The sequence below is a fragment of the Aspergillus bombycis genome, assembly GCF_001792695.1.
Source record: "Aspergillus bombycis strain NRRL26010 chromosome Unknown contig00094, whole genome shotgun sequence".
In the NCBI taxonomy this organism is placed as follows: domain Eukaryota; kingdom Fungi; phylum Ascomycota; class Eurotiomycetes; order Eurotiales; family Aspergillaceae; genus Aspergillus; species Aspergillus bombycis.
The window spans coordinates 116,119-143,089 of record NW_019170096.1 but is presented as its reverse complement, the minus strand read 5'-3'; the positions used below and the strand labels follow the sequence as shown (position 1 = coordinate 143,089).

At 48.2% G+C, this 26,971-nt stretch overlaps 7 protein-coding genes across 7 annotated transcripts; 2 read left to right on the top strand and 5 right to left on the bottom strand.

The window, feature by feature from the left end:
• Window positions 1-435: 435 nt before the first annotated feature.
• ABOM_009368 (uncharacterized protein) lies at window positions 436-1,636 on the bottom strand (the record flags this gene model as incomplete). Its single annotated transcript, XM_022536496.1, has 3 exons — window positions 436-606; window positions 671-736; window positions 800-1,636. 3 exons carry the CDS (start codon window positions 1,634-1,636, stop codon window positions 436-438), a joined length of 1,074 nt encoding a protein of 357 aa, XP_022385901.1.
• Window positions 1,637-4,230: 2,594 nt separating this feature from the next.
• On the bottom strand, window positions 4,231-5,377 carry ABOM_009367 (ER lumen protein-retaining receptor; the record flags this gene model as incomplete). Its single annotated transcript, XM_022536495.1, has 3 exons — window positions 4,231-4,851; window positions 4,928-5,214; window positions 5,275-5,377. The coding sequence occupies 3 exons, from the start codon at window positions 5,375-5,377 to the stop codon at window positions 4,231-4,233; spliced, it is 1,011 nt and encodes a 336-aa protein (XP_022385903.1).
• Window positions 5,378-8,430: 3,053 nt separating this feature from the next.
• On the top strand, window positions 8,431-9,042 carry ABOM_009366 (SANT/Myb-like DNA-binding domain-containing protein; the record flags this gene model as incomplete). Its single annotated transcript, XM_022536494.1, has 5 exons — window positions 8,431-8,607; window positions 8,667-8,714; window positions 8,776-8,808; window positions 8,868-8,951; window positions 9,001-9,042. 5 exons carry the CDS (start codon window positions 8,431-8,433, stop codon window positions 9,040-9,042), a joined length of 384 nt encoding a protein of 127 aa, XP_022385904.1.
• Window positions 9,043-10,251: 1,209 nt separating this feature from the next.
• ABOM_009365 (purine-cytosine permease family protein) lies at window positions 10,252-12,116 on the top strand (the record flags this gene model as incomplete). Its single annotated transcript, XM_022536493.1, has 6 exons — window positions 10,252-10,707; window positions 10,762-10,915; window positions 10,969-11,041; window positions 11,092-11,205; window positions 11,269-11,974; window positions 12,033-12,116. 6 exons carry the CDS (start codon window positions 10,252-10,254, stop codon window positions 12,114-12,116), a joined length of 1,587 nt encoding a protein of 528 aa, XP_022385895.1.
• A 790-nt stretch (window positions 12,117-12,906) lies between these two features.
• On the bottom strand, window positions 12,907-14,089 carry cox5b (cytochrome c oxidase subunit IV; the record flags this gene model as incomplete). The annotated part of the gene is made up of 5 exons (XM_022536492.1): window positions 12,907-13,140; window positions 13,212-13,312; window positions 13,432-13,588; window positions 13,789-13,841; window positions 13,999-14,089. The coding sequence occupies 5 exons, from the start codon at window positions 14,087-14,089 to the stop codon at window positions 12,907-12,909; spliced, it is 636 nt and encodes a 211-aa protein (XP_022385902.1).
• A 570-nt stretch (window positions 14,090-14,659) lies between these two features.
• On the bottom strand, window positions 14,660-15,736 carry ABOM_009363 (SANT/Myb-like DNA-binding domain-containing protein; the record flags this gene model as incomplete). Its single annotated transcript, XM_022536491.1, has 2 exons — window positions 14,660-14,791; window positions 14,858-15,736. The coding sequence occupies 2 exons, from the start codon at window positions 15,734-15,736 to the stop codon at window positions 14,660-14,662; spliced, it is 1,011 nt and encodes a 336-aa protein (XP_022385927.1).
• A 4,135-nt stretch (window positions 15,737-19,871) lies between these two features.
• Window positions 19,872-26,933, bottom strand: prp8 (U4/U6-U5 snRNP complex subunit PRP8; the record flags this gene model as incomplete). The annotated part of the gene is made up of 1 exon (XM_022536490.1): window positions 19,872-26,933. The coding sequence occupies one exon, from the start codon at window positions 26,931-26,933 to the stop codon at window positions 19,872-19,874; it is 7,062 nt and encodes a 2,353-aa protein (XP_022385906.1).
• Between the last annotated feature and the right edge of the window lie 38 nt (window positions 26,934-26,971).

Sequence of the window (26,971 nt, the reverse complement as noted above, 5' to 3'; positions counted from 1 at the left end):
AAAAAAAAAAAAAAAAAAAAGAAATTTGAAATCCTGGCTTCTGGAGCGGTTGGCTTCTCTTTATCATGGTGGGACCGTTCTTTGATTACGTTTCTCAGATTACTGGGGGAGCTTTGCTTTTTAGCTTCCTTGAGATTTTTGGAATAGTGACACTTTTCATTTGGTGGTTCAGTCAGGGTATATCTCCAGTATCTGAGACAAGATGTCGGAACTAACAGGTCAAGGGTTTGAAGGGGAAAATAATAGTAATAATAATAATAAAGGAAAGAAACAGAAGGCATCAAACAACGCTAGCTGGTCATGCAATAATCTCGTTATCAAAACTCCGTGCTTGCTAGTAAACCCACGCAGGTCAGGGATGAATAGGATCTAAGAAAAAGGGCCATCGTAGAGAGAAAGAACGAAAGAATAGGTAAAAGAGGACGTGGAGAAAGACTAGGCGGTCGTCACGCGGACAATCCCTCGAGGGGATTTCATCGTACCTCGTCTTCGCGCATCCGCTATTCGTGTCAATGAGGTGTCACCCTCACGACGAGAATCTAGATACCGTAGTTGTGCTTCGCATTGTTGTGCTGTGTAAGGTTTCTTCGCCCCTAGCTCGTGCATCTAATGCCTTGATGTTAGCAGGCAGGTTACCAATACTACTCACTCTCTGCGTATGAGACCTCACCTTTTGTGCTATTAAATTATACTTTTCCCTCTCCCAATAATCTCTAGCCCTTATGAGTAGCCGAATCTAAACGACCTGGTCATTAGCACTTGGCATAAATGAGGAGGGGGTTGCGATGTACGTACTCACATCGCTCTCTTCCCACCGAGCCGAGCGGTCTTTGCGCCTGCGCAGCATCCGCATCTGTAGGCGGGCCTCCGATGCGTCCTTGTTGAACTTCTCCCGAAACATCTCCCGGATGTGCTTCCATGCCAGGTTCTGTTCCCGCAATTGTTCAACAAATGCATCCTCTTCTTCGGCTTGTGGGTCTCGTCGCCCTCGGCCGGGGGCCCGAGGTCGTTGGTGTGACTGAGGGTCGACTTGCTCCCGCCGGCGTTCCTGCTCTAATCGCTGGAGACCTTCCGGATGAGGCAGTATGGTGACTGGTCCTTCACGAGCTGCCGCCGTTGGTTTAGGACTTCGCCGGGTCCGCTTAACAGGAGGTGGTGGAGGTGACAGGGCGGCTCCACTGAAGACATAATCTGGGTCGGGAACAGGGCCTAGACCAGCAGTTACAGTTCGCGGGAAATCACTTGGAAAGGGCGCGGTGATTCCCAGTCCATGTGAGGGGACAGATTCAGCCATGCAGTATGCATATTCTTGTGAATGATGACTGAGAACCGAGCTAGGTCGGGCATGAGCAAAAGAACTGTCAGGAAGACTAATTGGTGTTAAAATGGCATTGGACGGAAAGGCTGCCGTGGTATTGTAAGGGTGGTTGACGCCTCCATAGGGTGACTGTGGAACACCGGAGCTTGTCAGCATATGACGTCTCTGCGTGGGCATCACGTTCGCACGTACAGCTTCTACTCCAGGCCATGGAGCTTGATACGTCTCATAGAAGTTATCCATTCCTTCTTCGGGGTGAGGACCACCTGGTCCATACGGCGTTGGCCCGGTGTAGTCGCCTGGAGTCCGAGGGAACATGGAGCAAGCCGATAGGAGGACCAACAGTATGTAGTGGCGGGAGGATCAAACGTTTGATGAAACAACGACAGAGGAAGCAACAACCACAGCGGCAAAGAATGAAAATCAACGTATTTATTGGGGCCAGAGGTGGTAGTATATAAGCAGTAGTGCCTTTGGGGAAAGCCAATGAAAGTTAACGTCCTTCGCAACACTGAAACCACGGCTGAGGAGAGACTGCTGCATTAAATAGATAGAAGAAACAAAGTGATAACGGGAATGTTATGTAGGTTCATATCCTTGGTACAGCACAACGAGAGGAGGGGGGCTGCCTTGCGAGGCAGGCTAGAATTCTTGAACACTTTTTCTTCCCTGTCAACAGGTCTAGAGAGCTCTAAGAGATGTGTAGATACCGCCCACCACGCTGTGCCGCACTAAGTCGCTCTTAACCAGAGGTGTAAACTTGACGATGAGCCCGCATTTAAGCGCCAACTTATCCCGATAGAAAACATTGGCGTCTTAGAAAAAGCCATGGCTCATCCTTTGACATAACATGGGGAGAAGAATTCCAGCCCCCAAACTTTCGGGGGCGCAGACTTTGCATTTCAAAGGCCCACATGGCTGTTCGATGGCAAGGCAGCACCTGCGATCATAGTCCCAGTGCTCTGGATCTCCAGGGGTGGAAACCATGGGTTGGACATCATGGCAAAGGAATGGGATCGGTGCTTAGCGGCCCGCCGTATCCTAGAATTAGAAGGACGGTCGGGGGGAAATTAGCGCTGGATCTCACAAGAAAATGCTAGTAATAATAAACAGACTTTGCCAGGTTCAATTGAAAGGGAGGGTCATTTGGAAGGAACAAAAGAAAAAATTTTAAAAAAAAAAAAAGATATCAAATCAAAATAAATTTTAGAAACAAAAAATGAAAATAAAAAAAAATAAAAAATAATCAAAAACAAATTTCCTGGACACAAGGCAAGCGAACGCCCTTCTATAACTTCTAGTCACTACACGAGTGGGGAGGCCTAAAGGGCCGGAGAAGTTGATAGATAAGCTACTAGTGTGTAGCCCCAATAATAATAGGGTCATCAACTAGGATTCCTTACCTAGAAAAAGTCCGGAACGAGTGAGTCTATGAAATGGGGAGGCACAAGACACATAGAAAACATTTGCTCCATCGACTAAGACCCGAATATCCCCATAGGGTCCAGTTCCATCAACAGAACGGACAAAGCTTATGGATGGGCTGCTCCGGAAGAACCAAAGCGGGTCATTAAGCGCTGCTTCGTTGCTGCGGCTGCAAATCCCCGGTGGATGAGGAACGAACTAGTCAAAGTTAGCGGGATTGACAGGACTGGGGATATTGCTCTGACCACCACGATGACATTTCAACTCTTTCAGGAAATGTGTCTAGCAAAGTTACTTCATTAGTTGTCCAGACTCTCAGACATAAGGTAGTAATCCTCAAGAATCCTGCCGGTGGTGTGCATCCAAATGATCCAACCAGCGCCACGTGTCTCCGACGATATCAAATGGTTAGGCGCCAGATGAGATGAGAGATTGGCTTTGAGCCTCATTTCCAGACCGTCAGCAGTGGATCTCGGGAGTCGGGATGGCACAAGCGCTTAAACAGATCCATCACGGGGAATTTTTCTCGCCATGATCATGAAGAACACAGCATTTTCTCCCCCTCCTTCCCTCCCCCGGCCCCCAAGCACAGCATACTGAGGCTGATAGTCGTGTAATTTTCTAGTCGACCCCTCACCACCACCCATCCAGACGAAGGACATTGCAATGATGCATCTCCATGGCGGGAAGGGGCCGGCACGTGATGTCACAGGATTGGGGCTAAAACTGGAAGGGGAAGGGCTAATTAAAAAGAATTTCAAATCAGCATCAGCCCATAGTACGGAGGATAGGGTACCAGTTTGCAGCTTGCACGCTGGCCGCCCTCGATACTTCCTTACTAAACCATCGTATGGAGCAGGGATTCGCGAACCTATTTCCCACCCCCAAAAGCCGACTTCCGAACGCTGATCAGGCAGTTTTACCCTTCTAACTTCAACTTGGCCCCCTCCCTTTGTTTACCGAACATGGATGTAATCTCAACGGCCTTGTCATGGGGTCCGTGGCTATGAAATGGCGCAGCATGGCTCAGAGCAATTCTTGAAACAACGGCTCCACGTTCGCTTTTCATTAATGCTTTTTTTCATGGACAGATAGACTTGCTTTAGGTGATGTTCTTATTTGCCATTACTATTTGTTTTTAATTTTAGTCTTCAAAACTCTCCAATTATTTAGCTCTCTCTTCAACTCCGCCCCTCCCGGACCATGCAGATTATCATTGAAAATTATATCAAATCAGGGTCCCTAAGGCCCTGACAGGGCTGATTTCATTCCAAAAATAGCATCCATCATTCCAATTTCAGTTTCACACCGAATGTTAGTCGATCGCTACTAATTCAAAAATTCAATGTCGTTTCACTTGATTGTAAGAGTAGGAATCATGATGACACAAGCCCCCAAAATAAACCCAGAAATCCTAACGCACATGTCAAACCCGCAACAAAAGCCTTCTATAAGCAAAACCCCTCCCCCCATCATCAATCAGTAGATCACTTCTGATCGTCTGTCGCATCAGGAGAATGCTTGTGCTGTGTTTGCTGGTTCGCGTGCTCTTCCCAACCGTCCTCTTCGTCCTCCAGGAATCCCTCCAGCCGGCCGTCACTTGCGCTGCTGGGTTTGGCGTGGGGACTCTCGTTCAATGTGTCATCTGCTGAGATGGATATCCCTCGAGCGCCCCAGCGGTTGTTTCTCGGTCGTTCGCCCTCAGCCCCATGTCCAGCTTCTGCTCCTTCATCGTGGAGGTGCTGCTCTTCATCGACACTCCGTCGCTGCCTGAAACTGAACACTTTGTTAACCAGCCAGCTGTTCCGGAAATCCTCAGAGTCTACAACGCCACCGTTGCGGAGTTTTACACGCTGTCGCGTATAGTAGACCCAAGCGAAGTCAATGTAGAACGCGGTCTGGACGATGCCAAAAATATCTGAAATGGGGTCCCAGTAATGTGAAGCAAATCCCCGATACAGCCAGTTCAGAATGTAGAATGCCCGGTAGGAGCCTAATGTGAGGAGATAATAGGAGTCGATGACAGTAGGGACAGTGGTCTGGCGTAGGAGCAGTAATTGGGGGAGCACGCAAACGGACTCCAGAACAATCGAGAATGTCCACCAAATCTATATAGTTATATAGCGCAGGCCCCACCTCGTTAGTCTAGTCCACAACAAATGATGTATCCCTAGGCTAACTCACCTCCGTGAACCATCTCTGGGGCAAAGGATGCCTGAATATTAGCATCAAGATCGGTGCTAACACTAAAGACGCCGCAGCAGAGCCTAAGGCCAGCTTCCATGCCCGCTCCCTTTCCCGTGTCCGGGGGTATACCTTCATCATCAAAAAGATGATATATGCCGAAGAAAAGATGTAAAAGAGCTTGAAAAACACGAGATAAAAGGTCCCCCATCCTCTCCCTATGAACAGTTCGAGATAACGACTGAGAAAGACTACCAGATATAGCACCTGGGTAAGAAGCGAAACACCTGTAATGAAAAGCAGTAGGTGAGTATAATGTCTATCGATAACTGGGACAGCGTACAGACCTTCCGCGCTCTTGTTGCGATGGATGGCCCACAGCAAGATGCATTTTGAAGAGATATGGGCGAGATCGCCCAATATGCGAAAAACGTTCCACTTTGGGTCCATTGTATTGTGATATCCAAATCAGCCAACGCAGGGTGTCTCAAGTATATGGCTTGTAAGTAGGGGTTCAATGTTCAGGAATTACGACACCATCCAAGCAATAGCCATCAAGACAGTCCGATTGCTACTTAGAGACCTACTGCCTCGGGATCGCCCGTCCTTCTCGAAGCTATCAGGACAGTACTCGAAAGCTTCGCGTGGTGTTGCACAATTGCTGCTTCGTAAACGCAGGTTGGAATGTGCTACCTCTACCAAAATCCAATAAAGTGACAACGTGGCAAAAGGGAAGCCGTGCTAGGAGGGAGCAGAGGGCAGGAGAAGGGGCGGTCAACACGTAGAGGACACGGAGAGATTCTGTCCTTCAGATGTGTCATGTATCTCAGTCTCCAGAGCACAGAAGGCACGGGAGCTGAGCTCATTGGGGTCCACCCCGAATCCGGGGCCGCGTGTACATCACGTGAGCAGTCCTTATCAGTGATGACGTCAAGAAGTCCTCTGATCGCATGTTGTATATGATAAAGCACTACGATATCCACTAATTCGAGATCGTAGGGACAGGTATATAGAAGGGGTTATTAGACTCGAGGATTTGGAAGGCATCCTCAATACGTAGAATCCATTCCTCCCGTGAGCAGTTTACAAAAGTAGCTACGGAATGATATCGGTCGAGTCAAGTTGATGCCAAAACGATCACGCGCCCCTTCTGCCGTACTCTCTTTATATAGATGATATATGCACAAACCCGATAATGACTATATGTACACAACAACGGATACCTCCTATTTATATAATATTTCTTACAAGCGGACTCAGAATGATAATAAGAATAAAATTATTGATAAACACAATAGAACCTTGCATTATGAACCGATCTAACGGTGCAGATGTCATGTTGACACACAGGTACCAATTAACTATACTTAACTGATTTATGGTTGAGCGTTACCCCACTTCCCATAGTTAATTTCGAGTACGAGGATCGAAAAAGGATGGAAACTCAAAAACAAACAAACCTGATTCTTATCCATGAGCATACCCATTTGCTTTTTTTTTTTGCCTGCCAAGTAAGACGGATTAATGTCGCCCTAGTAGTAGTCGGTGGTGGTCAGAGCACACTGGATAGAAAGCCCCTCATGACAGGCGATGTCAGACTGCTTGGCCCCAACTGGACAACTGCAGCGTTGTCAGGTTAGCCCAGAAAGAAAGGCCAGTGATGGAATGGAGCTCTATGGACTGACACGGTTTTGTCTAGACTGATACCTGTAGATTACCCCGTTGGGTGTCCAACAACGCTGGCTTGTCACCTGGATACTCGCCTTGACATAGGGTTTGACATAGAGGGCTTTGGTGGCTGGTAATTTGCGCTAAGTCATGAAGTCTCGACCATAGCACAATCACCGGAGGTTTACAGTATATTTGATACTACAGGAATCTGACAGACTGAAGCTTGTAGTGTATACGCCGTTCTCGGTAACCTTGGTTTGAAGGAAGCCGTTAGGATAGGACCTCAATAGAAGGATTCTTTATAATGCCTTTTTTTTTGTGAGGTATGTTATTATTGGGGATTACCTGCAGAATGGACTAACGACTGGGGTTAAAGGTTAGAAAAAATAAATGAATAATTATTATGATTTATTATAAAAAGCAAGTAAAGCTCGGAGACGTCGGGATTGGATGCTTTTCTCTAGTACAGAATTAATTTGATTTCCCCTCAGCTGTTACTGTACAGGAACTTTACTGTACAAGTAAAGTATTTTCTTCTCAGCTCACTCTTCACCTTTTCTCTTTCTCACTTGTGTATCATTTATTTCTCTATTCCATGTAACTTCACCTCTTTGTTTCCTTCTATTGGATTTGATCCGAACCCTTGAGGAAAAAGAGTCCCTCAGCCATGAACTTTGACCAGTACGTATGCTGCCTATTGATCTTCTCCGCTCTTTTCTTCTGACCGGATCATCTTACCGTCGCTCGTCCAGTACTCCTCCTCTATCATACTATTTCCAGCCTTTGTATTCCCATACTGTTACTCCTCCACCTCCAGCTCTTCCTATGCTAGAAAAGTCTTCGGATGATTGTGCCTAAGCCTGTTTATATATTATTATTGGTTTTTCTTCGTTGCCATTCTACTTCCCCGATTTCCTTCTCTCTCAACTTCCTGCATATCGGGTTCCCGCTGTTGAGTTTGATATCATATCATTTTCTTCCCGATTAACTCCCACAGCTATATTGTACAAGCATCAACCTCACCGAGCATTCATATGCACGTAATCTCCCCCAACCACTTTCACATTCCTGTGCGTGCCGTACGTGCTTGACATCCTGCAGCACTACTGCCACACCGTGGGATGCGCCCGTGTCATCGTCATTGTTTTTTCGGTGTAACCAAAAGCTGCTTTCCCTGGACTGGACAGGCCAATCTACTCTGGAGTAGCGGATTGCTAATCTCTTAAGCATGTGTATTTACAGATGAATCGACGCAGCGTGATTGGGAATACTGCGCATCGTCCACCATGTCGTAAGTGTTCCTTTTCGTCCTTCCCTTCCCAGGGAAAAAGAGGCTTCGGTAGTGCGGCGCAACAACAACCTTTACCTACCTAGCTGCCCTTGCCCTCTTCATCCGTATATATATTCCTCGTGTCATGTGCCTTTTTTTTTTTTTTTTTTTTTTACTTTTTCCGTTCTTCGGTCCATCACATGTGACTTGCAGAGTTGAATGGTCTTGAGTTTATCCGTTCGTTGACGATTATTCCTCGTTCGATTGATATACTTGTATCATTACTGTTTCATCTGAGGCCCAGTTCACTGTTCCTTAACGCAATTCACCATCTCAAATCCTGCTTTTTCTTCCCTGACACTCATCTAGAACCCCTCCAACCTCCAAACGAGTCAAGGCGTCTCCATCGACCAACGCGCCATCTCACCTGCTAGCTCCGCAGCAGGTCAATCCATTTCACAGAGTGCCTTCATTCGAGGGCATTCCTATGCCCCAATCTCAGCTTTCTCCCCCCAACCCCAAAAAGCGCCGTGCTTCGCCCCAGGTAAGCACTGCGACAACCATGACAGCATCTGGGACTACAACCGCTGCGGCCGAAGCCACACTTGAACCTGGGCCAGGGGCGCCAGAAGCTCCCCCCAAGAAAAAGGGAAGGACCAACACTCCGTGGACTGCGGAGGAAGAGCAGCGGCTAAAGACAATGCGCGATGCTGGTCGCAGCTGGAGTGAGATTGCTAAGGTAGGCCGCTGTCGGATCCCATCCACGGCCACGGATGTGCTACTGATTGAAACTCATAGACATTTCCGAATCGAACTGAGGGGAGTGTTAAAAAGCACTGGTATAAGGTAGCGTGTTTGCCATTTTTCTGGATTGTGCCATTGTCCAGCGGCTAATATTCTTAATTAGGATATGCACTATGCCGAATTTGATGAAGACGAGGTAAATTATAGCACTTCGAGGGAGGTCTCTATTACCATACAGCGTCTGACACCATGCAGTCCATAGCGCTCCGCGAGGCAATCAAGGAATATGAGGCGAGCAAATGGAAAGTCATCGGACAAAAAGTTGGAAAACCGGCCAAGGTGAGCTCCAGAGATTCTAAACCGAGTCCAATTTTTGACATGGATATAGGCATGTGAACAGTATGCGAAAGAGCACTTTAAGGACCTCTAGACGCTCGACGGAATTTGACGAAGACATGATTATCAGTGCATGGGATATCTAAAACGTTCGTTCATGTTGCCGGGGAACTGGATTCGCGCAACAGCAATGCATGTTCTTTCTTGTTTTCTATTTGACAACAATTTGCACAATGCTTGGCGAAGTGCTTGGAGTTGGCCTTCCTGTCCTTTCGCTTTGTTCTACTCTTCTCTTCGTTTACATTTGGAATACCCCCTTGTCGTTTACAGCTCTTGATTCGCAGTCCATGATAGTCCTCTAAACCAATGCGATGAACCTGCGTCATATCCAGGCCTTGAAGAAGCAGCCAGCAAATAGACCGACCTATCAGTGCTTCTACCAATATCGACTGTAGATATTCTGCCTAACCCATATGTAGTCGGCGATCGATCTCTGCGATAGCAAGTGAAACCCGTTGATGCGCCCAGCTCCATAAGTTCCGTACCTATGTCATTGGATGTATGTTGAATTCTCCATGATTCAAAGGTACGTCAACAACGGGTGTAGCTTTATCATTGGCGGAATCCGCTATCGGAGCGGATAACCGACTAAATGACTTCCCCGCGGCAAGAAAGTGGGAATCTTTCCTCTGAAAATAAAAAAAGTGACATCCCCTTTGCCACTTCTTTACTCGAGTCATCTTGTTCGCGAAGCTTTCATAACGCTGACCAGCTTTCTCCATATCGCAACAGGATCCTTTATATACTTCCCAGGTGAACTCCACTACACCTTTTCGAGGAAAAGATTTCCGTCTAATACAATTGAGAGTTCGACTGGCTAACTTTCCGAGTCTTCCAAGTCGTAGTTGCAAACGGATTCACCCAAGCCGGTGGGGAAAACAAAAAGCAATTGTTACGAGTACAACTCTCCCGTCTTATCGCAGGATCTCTATGCAAGGGATGGCTATCATGAAGACAAGTAGCGTGGTTTTGTCTGTCGATCAAGGTATCTAGGTAATACGCCTGCATGAAGACCGGTGTTCGGCAACGCTGTCATACACAAATCTGCTGCAATATGCCCGGTCATGACTCGCGTGTTTCTTGGCTTGTTGTCCTTAAACGTGGGTGCAGATGATGTGGTGGCAGTTGTCGTTCTGAGAATATACGGTTGAACTTGATCTGGATAATTCCAGCGAAAGGACTCATGCGCGCTTTTTTAACCCTGACTCTCTACATGTGTTGATACTGACTGGATAGTAACAGCATGTCCTCGGAGCGTCCCTTGTCTACCCTAGGGGTAAAATCCGAAAAAGAACCGTCAAAGACTCCCCTCACTGATCACCCGCCCCATACTGTAGAGTATGATGGAGAGGGTCGCGATGCGGTGGACGGCCCTTTCTTATCGCCACGCATTGCCGCATATGTTAAGAGGTTTGAAAACCAACTGATTGAATACAACCTGGAAGCCCGTGGTATTGAAAGGGTGCAGCAACATGAACGGATGAAAAAGTTGACTTGGGTCTCGTACCTTCAAGCGTTCTTGCTCTGGGTCTCAATCAATTTGGCAGCCAACAACATTACCCTAGGAATGCTGGGGCCCGTTGTATATGGCTTGAGCTTCCTGGATTCGGCACTCTGTGCGGTTCTGGGTGCTCTCGTTGGCGCATTAGTTGCCTCATGGATGGCTACATGGGGGCCAGTCTCCGGCGTCCGGACTATGGTGGGCTTTTCACAGGCTAAGCCGACTATTTTGCTGTATGCTAACATGATTCAGGCATTCGGACGCTATACGATGGGGTGGTGGCCGAGCAAGATTGTCGTCATCCTGAATCTAATCCAAATGCTTGGGTACTCCTTAATTGATTGCGTAGTGTGCGGGCAGATCTTGTCTGCCGTGTCACCAAATGGGAACATGTCGGTAGCTGTCGGTAGGTTATCATGGTGTTGAGAACTTCAAGTACAGGTGCTGATCCAATGGCAGGCATCGTGATCATTGCAGTCAGTTGTTGGGTGATAGCCACGTTCGGCTATCAGGTCTTCCATTACTACGAACGGTGCGTGTGAATACCCTTGATAAGTTTAGTCGGGCACTGACTGCATCAAGCTTCGCGTTCTTTCCCCAGATTATCGTAGTCTCTATACTATACGCTGTGTCTTCATCGAAGTTTGATCTATCCACGCCTTCATCTGGAGATCCTCGCACACTTGCTGGGAATCGGTACGCCTCCATGACTTTTGCTATATTGCTGTGGCAATGGCTAATACAACTTTATGTCATTAGGTTGTCGTTTTTCTCTATCTGTCTCAGTGCTGCGATCACCTATGCTCCGCTGGCGGCCGACTTCTTCGTCTATTACCCTGAGAGAACCTCCCGAGTGACACTCTTCTCTCTTTCATTGGTAGGCCTTATGGTATCATTCACTATGGCGTTTCTTGTCGGTATAGGACTTGCATCTGGTATTTCAAGTCATCCAGAGTACGGCGCAGCATACTCTAGGGGTGCAGGTGCACTTATCGTCGAAGGATTCGGACCTCTTCATGGGTTCGGCAAGTTCTGCTCAGTGGTTGTTGCGCTAGGGCTTATCGCAAATACCATCCCACCGACCTATTCTGCCGGTGTCGACTTCCAGGTCCTTGGACGGTACGCTGAGAAGGTACCGAGAGCTATATGGAACACCATCGGTGTTATAATCTACACCGTCTGCGCATTAGTCGGTCGTAGCAACCTTTCCGACATTTTCACCAATTTCCTCGCTCTCATGGGCTACTGGGTCGCAATATGGTTCGCCATCATTCTCGAAGAGCGGTTCATCTTCCGATTTCGTACTGGGTATAACTGGAATGTGTGGAATGACCCCTCAAAGCTCCCTGTGGGCATAGCCGCATTTGTCGCCTTCGTAGTCGGTTGGGTCGGCGCAATCCTGTGCATGGCGCAAGTCTGGTATATTGGCCCTCTCTCCAGATTAGTGGGTGAATATGGTGCAGATGTAAGTGATGCATTGCTCTTCCCACCACCTTAACAAGAACACATCTAATCGCGGATAGATGGGTAACTACGTTGGATTCACCTGGGCTGGCCTCGTGTACCCGCCATTACGGTATGTCGAGCTGCGCATGTTGGGCCGATAACTGTCTAAGATTATCCGGAACACCTACAATCAACCGCTTACTTTCGACTCATGTCTTAAAAAAAGGTGTATACACATACACGGTCCCTCTGCTTTATATAAACGTCGTCTTGAGCCAGCAGGGAACAACGAAAGACCAAACCGTCATCTTCAATTAATCTCACCAAAAGCAACAGTCTGGGCACAATGCCATTCATTACCCCTTGAAACTACACAATCATTTATCTTCCCAATCAATCTCCATTTTGGGCGTCTATCAGCCCCAATATAAACTATGTACTGTATTTGTGACATTTACTCTACTTCCGTTGGCTATCTCGCACACCCTTAATCTCAATTCTTGATATTAGCAATATTAGTGTAATCATACATGTGAGACAAGTAAAAACGGTATTGCCAGTTCCGGGTATACTATATGGGTAAGCGGAAAATACAGCCATAGACATTGGTCCGGAAGGAAGAATTGCCACGTGATAGTGATCGAGATACGTAAATTTCCCGGGCTTACCGCATCATGCCACCCGATCTCGAGTCATGTCATTCATACTCTTTGTCTCGCTCGCAGATAACCATGGGCAGAGTTTCGAGCTAGCCCTGTTAGAAAATGTAGACAAAAAAGAGCGAAAAAAAGCCAATAATCAATTAGACACCAATCACTTCTTTCAACTCAACTATTCTACAAGAGACAAATGCCGGATTGATACAGCCACCCCCTTCTCTCTTTTTCATAAATCCTCCATTCTTTTCCCCACGAGGCGAAAAGATGATTGCGCTATTATTGTGTCAAATATTTACCGGTACCAGTACTCAGGCTTGACGTAGTCGGCGAAAGTCTTGGGCTCCTCAGGAGTGGGGTGGCCGTGGCCGTGGCCGTGATCGTCTGGAAGGATTGAGTGAGCAGGGGAGAGAGCTTCAACAAGTATAGGCGACTTACGGTCATGGGCGTCCTCCAAGGGTCCGACGTAGTTGAGCTTGACAACGTTGCCGCACTCGCCGCAGCGCTCGATGGGGCGGTCACGAGAGACCTGAATTGATTCAATTAGCGTTCCGTGCGCAGATACCGAGCATACCACTCAATGGCAATACAAAGACTTACGGTCAGCCAGTTGACGGTGTGGGAGTCAGCGGGGAAACCGGTGCAACCAGCATACTGCTCGTCACCAGCACCGTTGACGATGATGGGGTTCTCGAGAGTTCCTGTAAGACATTGCGTGTCAGTTCACGGTTCGTCTGTGTTGGTATCATCGCAGTGGTCCCATTTGGATGCACACGCGTGTAAACCACCGAAAAATTCGTAGGATTAAAAGGGAGCGTACCCTTCCGGGAGGCATCGAGGGGCCTCATGTCGAAGATGTCAATGCCTTGCATCTTTCCGACGAGTTCAAGACGCTCGAGACCAGTGGCGTGCTCGAGGTCGGAGGGAACGGTACCGGACTTAGCACCGGGGGGGACGAGGTCCTCCTCGGTCTTGATCTCTGTTGTGGAAAAGAGCCGGTCAGCATTGTTTGCCAAAGCGTAGTGGGTGGTGAATCAAGATGTCGAAGAGAAGAAGATAGGCCTGCAATGGAGGTTTACTCCAATGACATAATCCGCAACTACAAGAGCACACGGATTGGGAAAACGGTTATAGACGGGCATTTGCCAATCGTATGACAACAGGTCCGGCAACCAACCTTCGAAAGAAGGATCTTGCCATCCTTCTCAACACCGTACTTCGCCTTGTTGGCTGCAAACAAAGACTCAATGTTAGCTAGTGCGTCGATAAGACTGCCTTGACGGTGGGAAAATCCCATTTCCAGGGCCCAATGGGGTCACAGGAAGGGTGGTGACTGCGACGAAGGCTCTCAAGAAGCGGTCTTGAATTTGACATTGGGCTCACGTACAGCGGATGACGGAGGAGGAGAAAGGGCGGGCAGCGACGGCCCTGATGGGAGTGCGCCGCGCGAGGGCGAAGGCTGTGCGTTGGAGGAACATTGTCCTAGTGAATTGGGGCTATAACGGCGGAGGAGGGAGGTGAGGACGTTTGGAGCAGAGGGAGTTTGGAGGTTTGAGGTGAGTTTGAAGCCGCTTCGGCCCGTGGTCGGGCGAATAGTCAGCAGTGCGGGTTGATTGGTTGCGGAGCTGCTACGGCGACCCGGACTGACCACTTGTGCACTAATTGCCCGATTCGACGCCTGATAGGGCTTAGGGTTCTTGCATCTCCATCATTTGATGTTTATCACCAGAGACTACTTCGTGCTTTCTCTCACGCAGATGGAACTCAATGGCATTTGACCCATTGGTACCCGGAAGGAAGCACCGGGCGGCAACTTGGACAAAACAAATGAAATTACTATTCACGTTGGGCATCGCTAAATGGATATGATACATACATTATCCTCTACCTTACACCGAGTTGTCTGGTATAGAGCTAAACCGTGGCCATCCAAATTCCCCATTACAACCTACCAAGAAATGAAAAAAGGGTAATGAATAAGACGTAACAAAGCAGATATTGGGTGAGCGTACGCCGGCGCTAATGGGAAACACATCCACTCGTAACTATCATGGAGGGTTCTCGAGCTGAGAAGCCCTCTCTCGACAAGCTGCTGGCGTGAAGCCATTGCCAACTTTCCCCGCAATGATACGCCAGCGGTCGTTCTCGTACTCCTGCATCGCACGCTGTAGCCGTTGGACCTGTCCACACAAAGTTAGTATGTCCTATCTACCGGTGTCATACTGTTACGGATTGGAAATGCGCACCATTTCATCGCTCCATGCCACATCCTTAGCCTTTAACTTGGTGCAGTACCGGACTTGCAATGTACCACTTGTTCGACCCGGGAAAAAATCGGCGATTTGTTTCCATGTTAAGTTTTTGTTCTCCTTCAGTTCTACCAGCAAAGCGTCCTCTTCCGGCGTAAACTTGAGCTTGGGCCCCCGTGGCCTGGGTGCTGGATCGGGCATCCCAGGCTGGCCCACAACACTTGGCGGGCCAGAGGGGAACGGAGATGATTCCATATTCATACTATGACGCTGGGAGTCGCGTAACGACGCGTGTGGGGGGAGACGATGGTGGTGGTGATGTTGTGGGAGGGCCACCGAATCCTGCGATCCAAGGTCATGGCCTTGCATCTGATGGTGTTGCCCAGCGTCCCCGTGAACCGAGAAGAGCATCTCGGGTGAGTGGTGCGTCGGTTCAGCAGATGATTCCGATGGGAGGATCGATAACTGTGGCCTGATCCCATGATTTGCGTCATCGCCCTCTGCCTCAGTTTCGGAATGGTGCCGCTTTTTACTCCGCTGTATTGACGGGATTTCGAAGCTAGTCGGTGTATAATGTACCGGAAGCTGCCGTGAAAGCATTTGGGCCGGTGTGAGAACGACCTGTTGGGAGAGTCCATGGACTGTCGGTTGGTGATTCGCAGTTGGGAGAACGGTCGCGTTTGCATGATGGTGCTCAAATGCCGTGCTGCGCGAACTTCCTTGCTGGAAAGGAGACTCTGGCGGCTTTGGATGTTGCAGTTGTGGCTGATGCGTGTGGTAAACAAGCGTGCTTGTATGTTCCTCGGGCTTGCAGCTGGCATGTTGAGCGTAATCAATGGCATAGTCTCGATATGGATCCGCCAGCGTCGCAGACATACATCAGCGCTGCTAGAGCATAAAAGCCCTGGCAGGCTACCTGATCACGTTTATAAAAGAAAAAAAAAAAAAGAAGGGAGTACGTCTAAACGAGATGTGGAGGTGTCAACGCGGATAGATGACACTTCGCCGAAAGAGTGACAATGAGACTGGGACCGATATTTGAATGGGAAGCCGTGGGCTGATTCTTGAGGCGTGGGACCAAAACAAAAACAAAGCACACCCTCTCCCCATACACTATACAAACGACCTTGATCAAAAGTACCCAAGCCTCATGCTTTTGCTAATTACTAGCCAAGTTAAAAGGCCCGAAGCTGTTCCAGAGTCAGAGACACATACACACACACACGGGGGCCTAGAATTGGGCAATGGGGTCGGTTCAAGGTCACGACAGGGAGGAAGAGGGGAATGGCAGTAGCTCGGAGATATCAGGGGATTGTCAGATTCATTTAGAGGAGGGGAGAGATGAAGACGACCTGGACGGTCGCCTTGTACCGACGCTGAGTAAAGGGGATGGATTAGATTGCGCTCACCAGGGGATGCGACGGTTGCTCGAGCTAGACCGCTTCCAAAAGGCTACCGTTCTTCAACTGCTGCAGGATGTCCAGGAAACGGGAAAATCGACTTTGCCAGATCTGAGTAGTAAAGGATTTTAGGTACTTTTTCAATGAAAGATGATCAGCAACTAGAATTCTCCCAAACGGCTTGTCACCCGTGGGCCCCCGTTGCTTGATAATGCAGAACCGTCAGGAAAAGGAATTGTGGGATAACGACTGTCACAACAAATCTGGATTCGTTCCCCCGGGCTACGTGTGCGCCCGGATTTCAAGATGATAGGGTGTAGGATATATAACAGTACTATCAATAGTGGACGGTAGAGGAAACGTTCTGGAAGATAACAACAAATGGGAGAGGAAAAAAGGAAAAAACCAAGGTAGGTAGTATTTCGGATTTGAGCGAGACAGCCGAAGTATACGGCCAGAAGGAGCAAGATGCAGGTGGGTAAAAAGGGTAAAAATAAAATACAAATCTCCAGCTTACCCAAAAATCAAAATCAAAAATATTAGAAATTATGGGAACTAATAAAAAAATAAAAATAATAAATAATAAATAATACATGAAATCGATCCAAGCCGAAATAATCCAAGTGAGAAAATAAAATCCCCTCAAAAAATCAAATCACTTCACGTCACTCATTTGACGGACCTGCGTTCCAGTCAAGCTTAGCCTGCAGAGCAGACCCAGAAGGGACAACGGCCATCGAGTCCGCCAACATGGCGAGTTGCTAGATCACCGGCTGCGACTCACCGAGCCGTCTAGCAGAGTGCCAAGGCATGACCGAGTCGTGGAGAAAGAAAGATAGGGCACCCAGGAATGGCCGGGATGAAACACTAAGCTAACAAAGAGTCTCACACTGGGCGGTTAGAGAACCCGCGCTCTTGGGATCCCATACACACAAGACTATGATCAACGCAAGCGGGGAGCTCCCACGACCAGTTCTTACGTATGTAGCAGATCCTAAGAATGAGTTAAGGTTAACTTGGAGTATAGGATTCGTAGGAGTATACGGAAGTGGTCAAGTGGATGGAAGCAGGTATCGGGTCAAAGGGAAACAAACCGGCCGTCAGAAGCCCTGTCAGTGTGCTGCAACTAGCTCAGGAAATCGATCCTCTTCGACCTCCCTCTCCTCGCCCCCCTGTCAGGATTCAGGACCAGGGCTGTCGTACGTCGTCGCATCATCTCCACTCAGTGATACGCTAATGGACGAGCGTGAGCAGTCCCAGCGAGACATCCACGAGGGAAGGATGGCTAGCGGACCGTGCTAGTGTGCTGTTTGGTGGACCGTCCACTGTAGGCTCCAGGGAAATCCAACCAAGCCTTCTCAAGTCGAGTCGCTGGAGAACGACCCTGGCCCTAAATACTCTCTCCATAGCCTCGAACTGGAGTGGGAACCCGGAGTTGTTTGACGGTACATACAGAGTACCATACCAACTTGCTTGGAAGAACAGGGATGAAGAGTCTTTTCCCAATAGTTGTTTCCTAGGAATTTGATCATTTTTATTTTTCCTTTTTCTTTTTTTTTTGGACCTCGTTTCCTTTTTCTGTTTCTGTTCACGCTCAAAGATAGAGATCACGCAAAAAAGGCGTAAGTGATGGTAAACGGTTCCTTCCCTTCCCCCCCCCCCCCCACGTTTGGTTGAATCCTAGGCTAGGCCCGTTCGTTTTCTTTTTTGTTGTTTTTAAATCTGTGTCTCCTTAATTCTTCGGCCGGGACCGATAGCAATGGCAGATGGATGCCGGTGCCCTGACAAGTGGCTGTTCAACTTCAAACCACGATGAAAGGAGCTTTATCCAACCTTAATTTTCGCGATCACCTACCCCCAGAGGCAGTCGCTGGCTGTAAAACGGTCGGAAATAATAGCCTAGCTAGCGCCCGAGACCGTGTGGCGAAAGAACGGGTTGTTCAGCGCCGTCCCATCACTAGTTTAGTTTAAGTTCCTATCATCATTTTCTTAAACGGCAAGTAGGGGCTTAAACCATACGTAAGAAACGCTCCATCCTTGGCCTAGCGTCGACTGATACGCGGTACGATATATGACTCGAGACCCAAGGTGGATCAATCGTCGAGGTTATCTAGTATAATCTCGCAGCTTTAAGTTAGCATGGCCCGAGTGATTTTCCGGAGTGTAATTTGACTTTGCTTCCGACCCTATGAATTGATTGGTTGCAATGGTGAGACCATGAAAGAAGACGATCTTCAAAAATTCCATGGCACGGCCTGCGCTTGCCCTACACGAAAGAATAATTTGGAAGAGAAAAAAAAAAGAAAAAGAAAAGAGAAAACAATGAATAAAAAAATATATTAGTGAAGCTGTTGTCCCCAGAATGGGTCAGAAGGAACATTTCCAAATTATGGAGAATTCTTTTTTTATTTCTTAAATTTTTATTTTTTATTTTTTATGTTTTTATTTTATTTTCATTTTTTTCCCTTTTTGCTTTCTTGTTTTTCGCTTTTTCTATTTCCCTTTAGGGCGTTCCGGATACAGCCGGAAAACAATAATTAAGGTGGCGTACGGAGCACAGCCGTGAAGGATAACAGGGTCAGAATAAAGAAGAAAGCACGAGAGAAGAAATATCAAATACAAAAATAAATAATTATAAATAATATATAAAATAAAAACAAAAACAAAGAAGATAGAGAGAGATAGAGAATACCAAAGATGAACAAAACAAATACTCAAATCACAACCTGGAGCGCGATATTGTTGAGATACATTGCGGGTGTAATAGGTACGTGAATGTGGACAATGTTTGTTGTTCTCCTCTCAAACTACAGGATCTCTCTGTTCCTTGGAAGGTAGAAAGTAGTCTCTCTTTTTCTTCCCAAGTGAGGCTTGAAGCCACCGCAAGCCATTGGAGGGAGAGAGTGTCACAAGACACTAACCACAAACAGCTCCATACTTCCAATGCCCTAAACTTCTTCCTTTTCATTGTTCAAGGAAAAATGTTTGATTACAATCATCCTTCTCTTTTCCTCTTCTTTCTGATTTGTTTCTCTTTTCTTTTTTTTCTTTTTTTTTCTTTTTCTTCCCCTTTCATTATTACCCTCTCTTATTATGTCCTCTCCTTGATGGATTTCTGATTGGGGGTTCCTTTCTTTTCATTCCAACTAATGTACCCCTCTCTTGAAAGATACCCACTCGTCTCTCCCCTCATATCAGCACTACACGAAAACGGAGAACAGGGTCTGATCCACTCTAGAATCTCAATTGTATCTTTTTTTTGTGCCCCAGCTGATCAATACATTAATAACCGCTGAAACTGCTCTGACAAGAGGAATAGTCCTTTTACTATACATGCAAATGAAACCCCCTCCCCAATGCTGTCTCCGTACTGTTGCATGATTGCCTAGTCAAACCAAATGCATCCCTCGCTTTTTATTGTCCCTTTTCGTAGAGTATACATAAATTAATGATAAAAAAAGGCAAAAGGATCAAAGAGAATCGCCATCATGAAAACAAGACCAGAAAGTTAAAAGCTATGGAGAAAACAGCCACATAAAAAATAATAAGAAACGGGGAAAAAAAAAGGTTCAATCATACATAACGTTTCCAACGCCTTTCACATTTGCAGATCATGCAAAGTTATCAGATCGATCAACCCAAATGTCCTCCAGCTCTGCAAAGTTTTGGAAGTGCAGTGGCCGGTGTTGATCATCATAAAACCTCAGGGGCGTGTCGATCTTCACGTACACTGGCCGTTTCTCGACACTGCCGAAGGAGCTGCCCATGAAACTATAGTTCCACACATTATCCTCGGGAACCAGGAAGTAACCGCGAATCTTGTCACTGAGTAACAGCTGGCACTTCTCCCCCATGCTGGTCGAGAAACCCTGCGGTTGGTCAGACGTCGTGTCCTTGTTCTCGGCACCCCACTTGTATCCTTGCGGCGTGAGGCCCCAGGCTGCCAGTGACACGGATCCCGGGGTGAATGAAACGGTCATCGTCACCGTTTTCTTATCCCAGCTGGAGTGCTCATTCATCAGTCGGGCGTGTTGAGTAACATCCATTGCTGTCATGTACGGCGGCTCGTTGCCCGAGATGGTATGAATCACTCCCAGGGGCTCAAGGTTACTCAGATAGTCATGCTGGGGCAACTGGTGCGGCAGCTGGACTTCCCGTGTATTTCCGACCTGCGGGATCATAACGATCGTGCGAACCTCCTTCACTTGATCGTTATCAGGCGGTGAGCTACCATAGAGATAGCCGGCAACTTGCACCCGAAGATCTGCGATGGTAATGAATCGCTTGAGAATGTTCTTAGGCATAATGTAAGTATAACCCTCATCACGAACCTCATCCGAAGAGATGTAGATGTTGTTCGACCTGGTCCGCAAGTTCGATGTCGCAATGGCTCGGGTGCGCCATTCGGTCTTGGATGCGAACGACTGCTGCTCGTACTGTGATGTAGTGGTCACGATGATCTCTTCACCACGGACATTCTGGGTCTTCGTTGTGACGGCTGTAAGCTGCTTCTGTTCTTCCTGCTGCTTCTCGATCTCGGCTGCCTGCTGTCGCTGCAACGAAGGTGCACTGATCTCCATACCCAGAATGATATCCCTAACTTCGCTGCTTGTCAAGCTCTGAACGTTGACATTGTTCTTCTTTCCATAGTCATTAAGAATCAAGTCACGCAACTGCACTTCGACCTTGATCCAATCCTCATCAGACAACGAGGGCCAGATGTGGTGCTCCTGGGTGATGACAGTCTTGTCGGGTCTCAGAATAATCTTAGCCTTGTCAATGTTGACGTGCAGGGCACGCAAGATAAGAATGAGTCGGGAGAAGGCAGTATAAGGCGAGATGGACTTCAGCCATTCATCGTAGAGGTTGAACAGAACCATCTGAGGCTCCGTCGCCCGAAGAATCATATCGGCCAGCTTCTCCACCTTCATAGCGGCCTGGAATGGCAGCTGGAGTTCAGAAGCACGGATCGAAATGTTAGGGAAGTCAAGAAGGTGGACCTCAAGTGGGTCCAACAGACCCTTCCGAGTGACAATAAGCTGTTTCGGCTGTTCTTCAACGGGCAAGGATCGAATGAGAGCCGCCACTTCTTCCGCGGTCTTCCACTTGGCCAATTGACCCAGACGCTTCTGCCCCGCCCAAACGCTGGTGTGGATAATCTTCAAGAACAGCTGTCCAGTTCTGGGGTTGAAGATGAAAATGGCACCGTTGATAGGCTTGGTTGTAAGATTGCCTTCAAAGGTCTTATGAATGGTGACACGGTAAACATTGGTATCATCAATGAATAACTGGATTTGAGGACTGAAAAGCTCCGAGTAGTTTTGAGAGTTAAGGAACTCCTGGTTGCTCTCAGAAGCATACAGCTGCAGACCCTTCCTGATACGCTCCCTCAGCACATACAAGGCAGGGTTGGCCTTCATGACCTTAGCCATAGCTTGCTGGATCAGAGTCTTGAGACCGGGGAAGTATTGACCATATGCAGAGTAGAGGTTGTACGCGAGATCAATTCCGATCATCAAACCAGTAGCGGAAGGATAGATGCTCATGCTGTCAGTTGTGTAATCCAGGTACTTCGCACGAACGTATCTCTCGATGTCATGAGAATCATAGTCACCGTATCTCAGTTGCACATCCAGCCAGAACTTGTTCGTCGTGGTGGGTTCGTACACGTCCTTGGTATCAAACAGCAGAGAAGGCCGGGTAACGTTCCACTTGTTCGTAGCGAAAAGCAAAATGTCCGCACATGAACTGTTCATCTTGTACGACTTACGTGGATGGATAGTCTCCTTCTGAACAGCCTCAATACCCAGTTGCTCCAGTTCTTGGTCGAAGACTTGACACAAGTCCATGACCACGGACTCGTGAATCTTCTGCCACAAGTGAGCACGGAAGATCTGGATCAAAGAAATCTTGAGTGTAGGGATCTTTCCGTGTAAGAAGATACCAGTAAGGTCCAACTGGACCTGGAAACCGACGTAGACGTTGGCACGATTGATCGTCGGCGACCACCAGAGAGTGAAGCGACGGTTCGGAATTTGATTCAAACCAGATCTTTGAGCATTGGTAAGCTTCTTAAACTTCATCGATTCTTCGAAGCCTGAGGCTCTCTCCCAGAAGAGACCCTCCCACGATGGGAAAGCAGTGGCCTTGAACAGAGTGTGTTCTAAGATTGTCTCTACACCACCCAAAGCTTGAATGACGTCAGTACGGTAGGCGTTCAAGTTCCAGAGTTTACCATCGTGACGCTGGCTTGTCCACCAGAATGGATTACTCTTCATAAGCTGGTACTGCTTAAATTCTGCCCGAAGACGGAATCCCTTATCGAAGCTGAGAGTACTGCGATCCTTCTGGAACAGGGTGTTGATACGAGGCAGACCACGATCCCAGCTGTCCTCCAGGTCCTCAAGCGTCAAACGGCGGTTCTGCTGTTGGGCCTCTTGTCGCTTCTGAGAATACTCCATCCATACTCTCTGAGAGTCAATGAACTCGGCTTCCCAAGGAATGATGTACCGGAAGATGTTGGGGATCAATGTTTCCTCGTCATGTGACATACCGGCACGGAAGTGAGTAATGCCGGTATCGGTTTGCTGCGACCACCGCTTGTCACTAGCAGGGATAAGGATGTGAGATCCAGAGATCATACCCAGACCTCCCAGTTCCTTCGGGGTGTAGAAAACAGCCGGAGGGAAACGGGACGGCATCTTGGAGTTCAGGCCAATCTTGACACGGGTCTGGATCTTGGTCTCACACTTGACAATCGTGTCCAAAAGGCTGACAGTCGATACAGCGGCTTCACGATAGTAGGTGAAGAGAGCAATCAAGGCCGTGTTCCACTTGTTAGCGATCTTAGTGAAGGTCGTGGAACCGGAAGACATGAGGATTTGACGGATTCTGTTGTTGAATTTCTGGATGTCCTCCTCGGTTACCTGAAGGAAGGCGTGAGCCGTGCGTTCCTTGGTCGTGTTGTCGACCAAAGACCAAACGCTATCTTTCACCGAGAACTCTTCGTTCTGATTGCGGATCTTCGGGAGGATGCGAACCTCAAAACCGGACATGGAGAACAAAAGGTTGGGGTTGTCCTTGCTGTAGACGCTAGAAAAGGTATCGTCCCATTCGATCGTCGTGATTGATCTTGGCAGGCGGTTCTTCAAATCCCAGAACACAGCGCGACCCAGGTTGACATCGTGCCGCATCAAACGCATTCGGCAATCACGCGGCCAGCACTTCTTGTTCTTGTAACCGATAACGTTTTCGAAGTTGGGGTCTGGATTTTCCGTCAAGAAGCGCTGAATAAGATCCCTGGACTCGTCTGCAGAGAATCTGAAGAACACCCAAATCCTGTCGACATAGCGGGTATACAGACGAATAGGATGTCTGGTCTCGGTGGCACGATCCCTAAATTGCAGGAAGTCATTAGGGCTCTGAGGTGGACCCGCCATTTCACTAGCACGCTGAAGTCCAAGAAGCAGCAGATCAATCATCAAACCATAGAACTGGAAGACGAAGCCAGAGAACTGCAGACCCCGAATCAAACCGTAGCTGTTGGTGTGGTTCATGTCCTTGTAGCTGAGCTGCACGTTATTCTTGGAGGTGATGTAGTCAGCCAAGTTGTGGTCCATGATCAGACGCAGCAGTCGGTTCAATAGAGTAAGATCGATCTTCTCGTAAACCTTCGACAATTCCGTCTCAATCATTACATTTGTCTCGCCATCGGCAGTCTCCCAAACATTGGACAAGTTGTTGATGCCTTGTGCCCACTTGTATGTCAACAGCGGAGGAACTTCGGAATCGGAAGGCTTGATCCAAGAGGGGAAGAGGTGGCGTTGGTCTGCCTGATACCAGAGATATTGATCCAGGTAAGCATCGGTGATCTTCTCAATAGGCTCCACATCGTACACGGGGTTGATATGACTGTAATTATCGTTCATGTCGATGCCGACTTCCTTGAACGCTCGCTGGGTCAAAAGGAATCGCTTGATTCGAGCCAGTGTCGTTCCAGGGGAGTCGTAGGCCTGTTCAATAAGAGCAAGCTCTTCACGCTGGCTCTGATTGAGTCTACCTTTGACGGAATATGCTTCACGTAAACGTTCCAGAGCAAGGATCAAAATCTTGGTATCATGCTTGTAGGAGACGCTAGGGAATGGGATTGGAGAGAACTTGCGGGACTCGAGCCAATGTACCATGGTGGTGTAGATAGCGACAGCCTCTTCAGAGGACACGTAAGGACCATCCTTCAGGTAGTTATGCTGCCTCTCCTGTTCCGCCTTGAGCCACAACCGAGTGAGTCGGCCAAGATTCTTCTTGGCAACAGTCTTGTCCACAGTAGCACCACGGCGAATTCGTTCACGGTTGTAATGCGCGACGGAAATCCACCAGTCGGCCTTGCTCTTGACATACCGAAGGATGATATTTTCGATAGGAGCAGGCAATCCAGGAACCTTCCAAGGAATGTTACTCTTCCAGCATCTCCAAGCCTCCGAGAGATGTTGAAGGACTGTGTTGATCTTGTTCTGCTTGATACCCTCAGGCATCATGTCCATCAAGTCGGCCATGACGGAAGCACGAAGTTCGAGATCGAAATGAGATTCCACACGCTGCTTCGTAACTGTCTTGGCAACTCCCTTGCTGTGGCGACCCTCGAACTGACGAGACAGCAAGTTCCCAAGCCATCTCTCAAGAAGAGGGATGATACCACGCATGAAGAACAACCAAACGCGCCAGGCCGGTGCCCAAAAACCGCATCCAGGGCCTTTACCCACCGGGCCAGAGTTGAATCGGTAGTAGATCAAGTGTTTCAGATCCTTACAAGAACGAATCTGATGCATCAGCTTGTACTTGTAACGGTACATACCGGTCAGCTGTCCTACATGGTTGAAAGCATAGAGAATACCATCAGCCAATTGGAAAGCGTCGATGTTGCCCAGACGATACTGGACTTGCGCATCAACAATTAGTTTGGTAAGACGCAAAATTTCTCTCATTAAATGGAAAGCATTTCCGAAACGAGACTTCTTCCGCTCCTTTGTGGTCAGGGTCTTAACCGGCTTCAAGTTGAAGTTGTAGTCCAAATGCAGGTATGTCAAGTTCTTGCGATGAATCAACAAGTTAAGCATGTTGAAGCCTTGGCGGCAGACTTGCAAGCCAGCCTCAACCCAGTCGATCGTTGTCTGCTGGAAGAATTTGGTCGATTTCAGGGTCCTCATCAAATTCTGCTTGTTTTGGGCCTTGGGCTTCTTCTTATGAAGCTCGTTGAGCACAAACGTTTTCAGAAGCTTCTGGTAAGACACGCGAACTTTGACGGGTTGACCCTGTGGGCAATGCTCGAGGTACCATTGCTTCACCAATGGCACATCCTGTGCACGAACCATCTTTCCAGAGCGCTTGTTGAATGGGTGAGGAGCCCACCAGAGCGCGATGGCGGATGCGGTCTCCGGGGTGTAAAGCTCCTCATCTGCGAAGAAAGGCTCGACTTCTCCAGGAAGCTCGAACTCGTCTTCGTTATTTCCTGGTCCGAAGATTTCATCTTCGTGGCTAACAGTGATGTTCTTGGGCGCGACGGAGCGAGAGGAGATTGGATTAATTACAGGGTCGAAGTAAAAGGCGGGAAGGTTGGGGTCGTCGGTCCGAACATAAACAACTTGCGGATGGGAGAACCAAGAAACTTTCACGCTTCTGGGGAGAGTATTGTACAGGAAAGGATATGCGACACGGTATTCTGTGCGAATTGGAGCACGGAAAATGATACGATCGATGGCGTTAAATTCACTGAAGTCTTCATCATTGGGGTCAATGTCCTTGTATAACGGTTCAAAACGCGGACCACCGGGGATGGCAACATTCAGAGCCTTTGCTGTAAAGAAGCTATTCAAATCGAACATGTGGAAGTAGTTCTCGTCTACCGTGTCACTGAGGAGTTGATGACTTAGACGATATAGAGTCGCCATCTGCGGCAGTGATAGGTTCCACTTCTTATAACTAGGACCATTGACGTGGGGGGTATCAAGGAGAGGTCGATGATCGTAAAACCACTCGTAGACCGGGGAATCTTCATTCTCGTCGAGTTCCATTTGGATGGGCTCTAACGGCTCGACGTCCTCGATATTCTCCGACCAAGACAGTGGCGGTTCTTCGTCATCGAAGGGAGGAAAGCGCATTCTCTTGAAGTGCCTACGATCACTCTTTTCTCTGCGCATACACACCCACATAGTGGCCCACTGGGCGTGGAAGACAGGTTCGATAACTCTAGGAGTCTCATTTACCAGCGTGAGACAGCCGTTAACGTGGTATAGCACCTTTACTTCCCTAGAAGACTCCCAAGGCATAGGCATGTTTTCCAACAGCTTCAAGACCGCATGGGGCATGAACTTGAGCGCGCCGAGATAGCTACGCTTTTCGTTGCTGAACTTCTTCTGCGATACATCGCCGATATCTCGCACGATCTTTCGCAGGTGCTCTGGGGGCATGTCCGCCTTCTGTGTTTCAACAAATCCACCCTTTCTCTTCTCTCCGAATCGGTTTCGTTGCGACCGGAGCCATTCGTTCTTCTTCTGAGCGAATTTTGCGACGGTCGGATCAGCTGGCGGCTGATATCCCGGCGGCGGTGGAGCCAGAGGCATCGACGGGGGAGCCGATGCACCCCATCCTGGAGGTGGAGGAGGGGGTAATGATGCCATAATGCCAATGGCGGAATGGAGATAACTCTGCTCTTTCT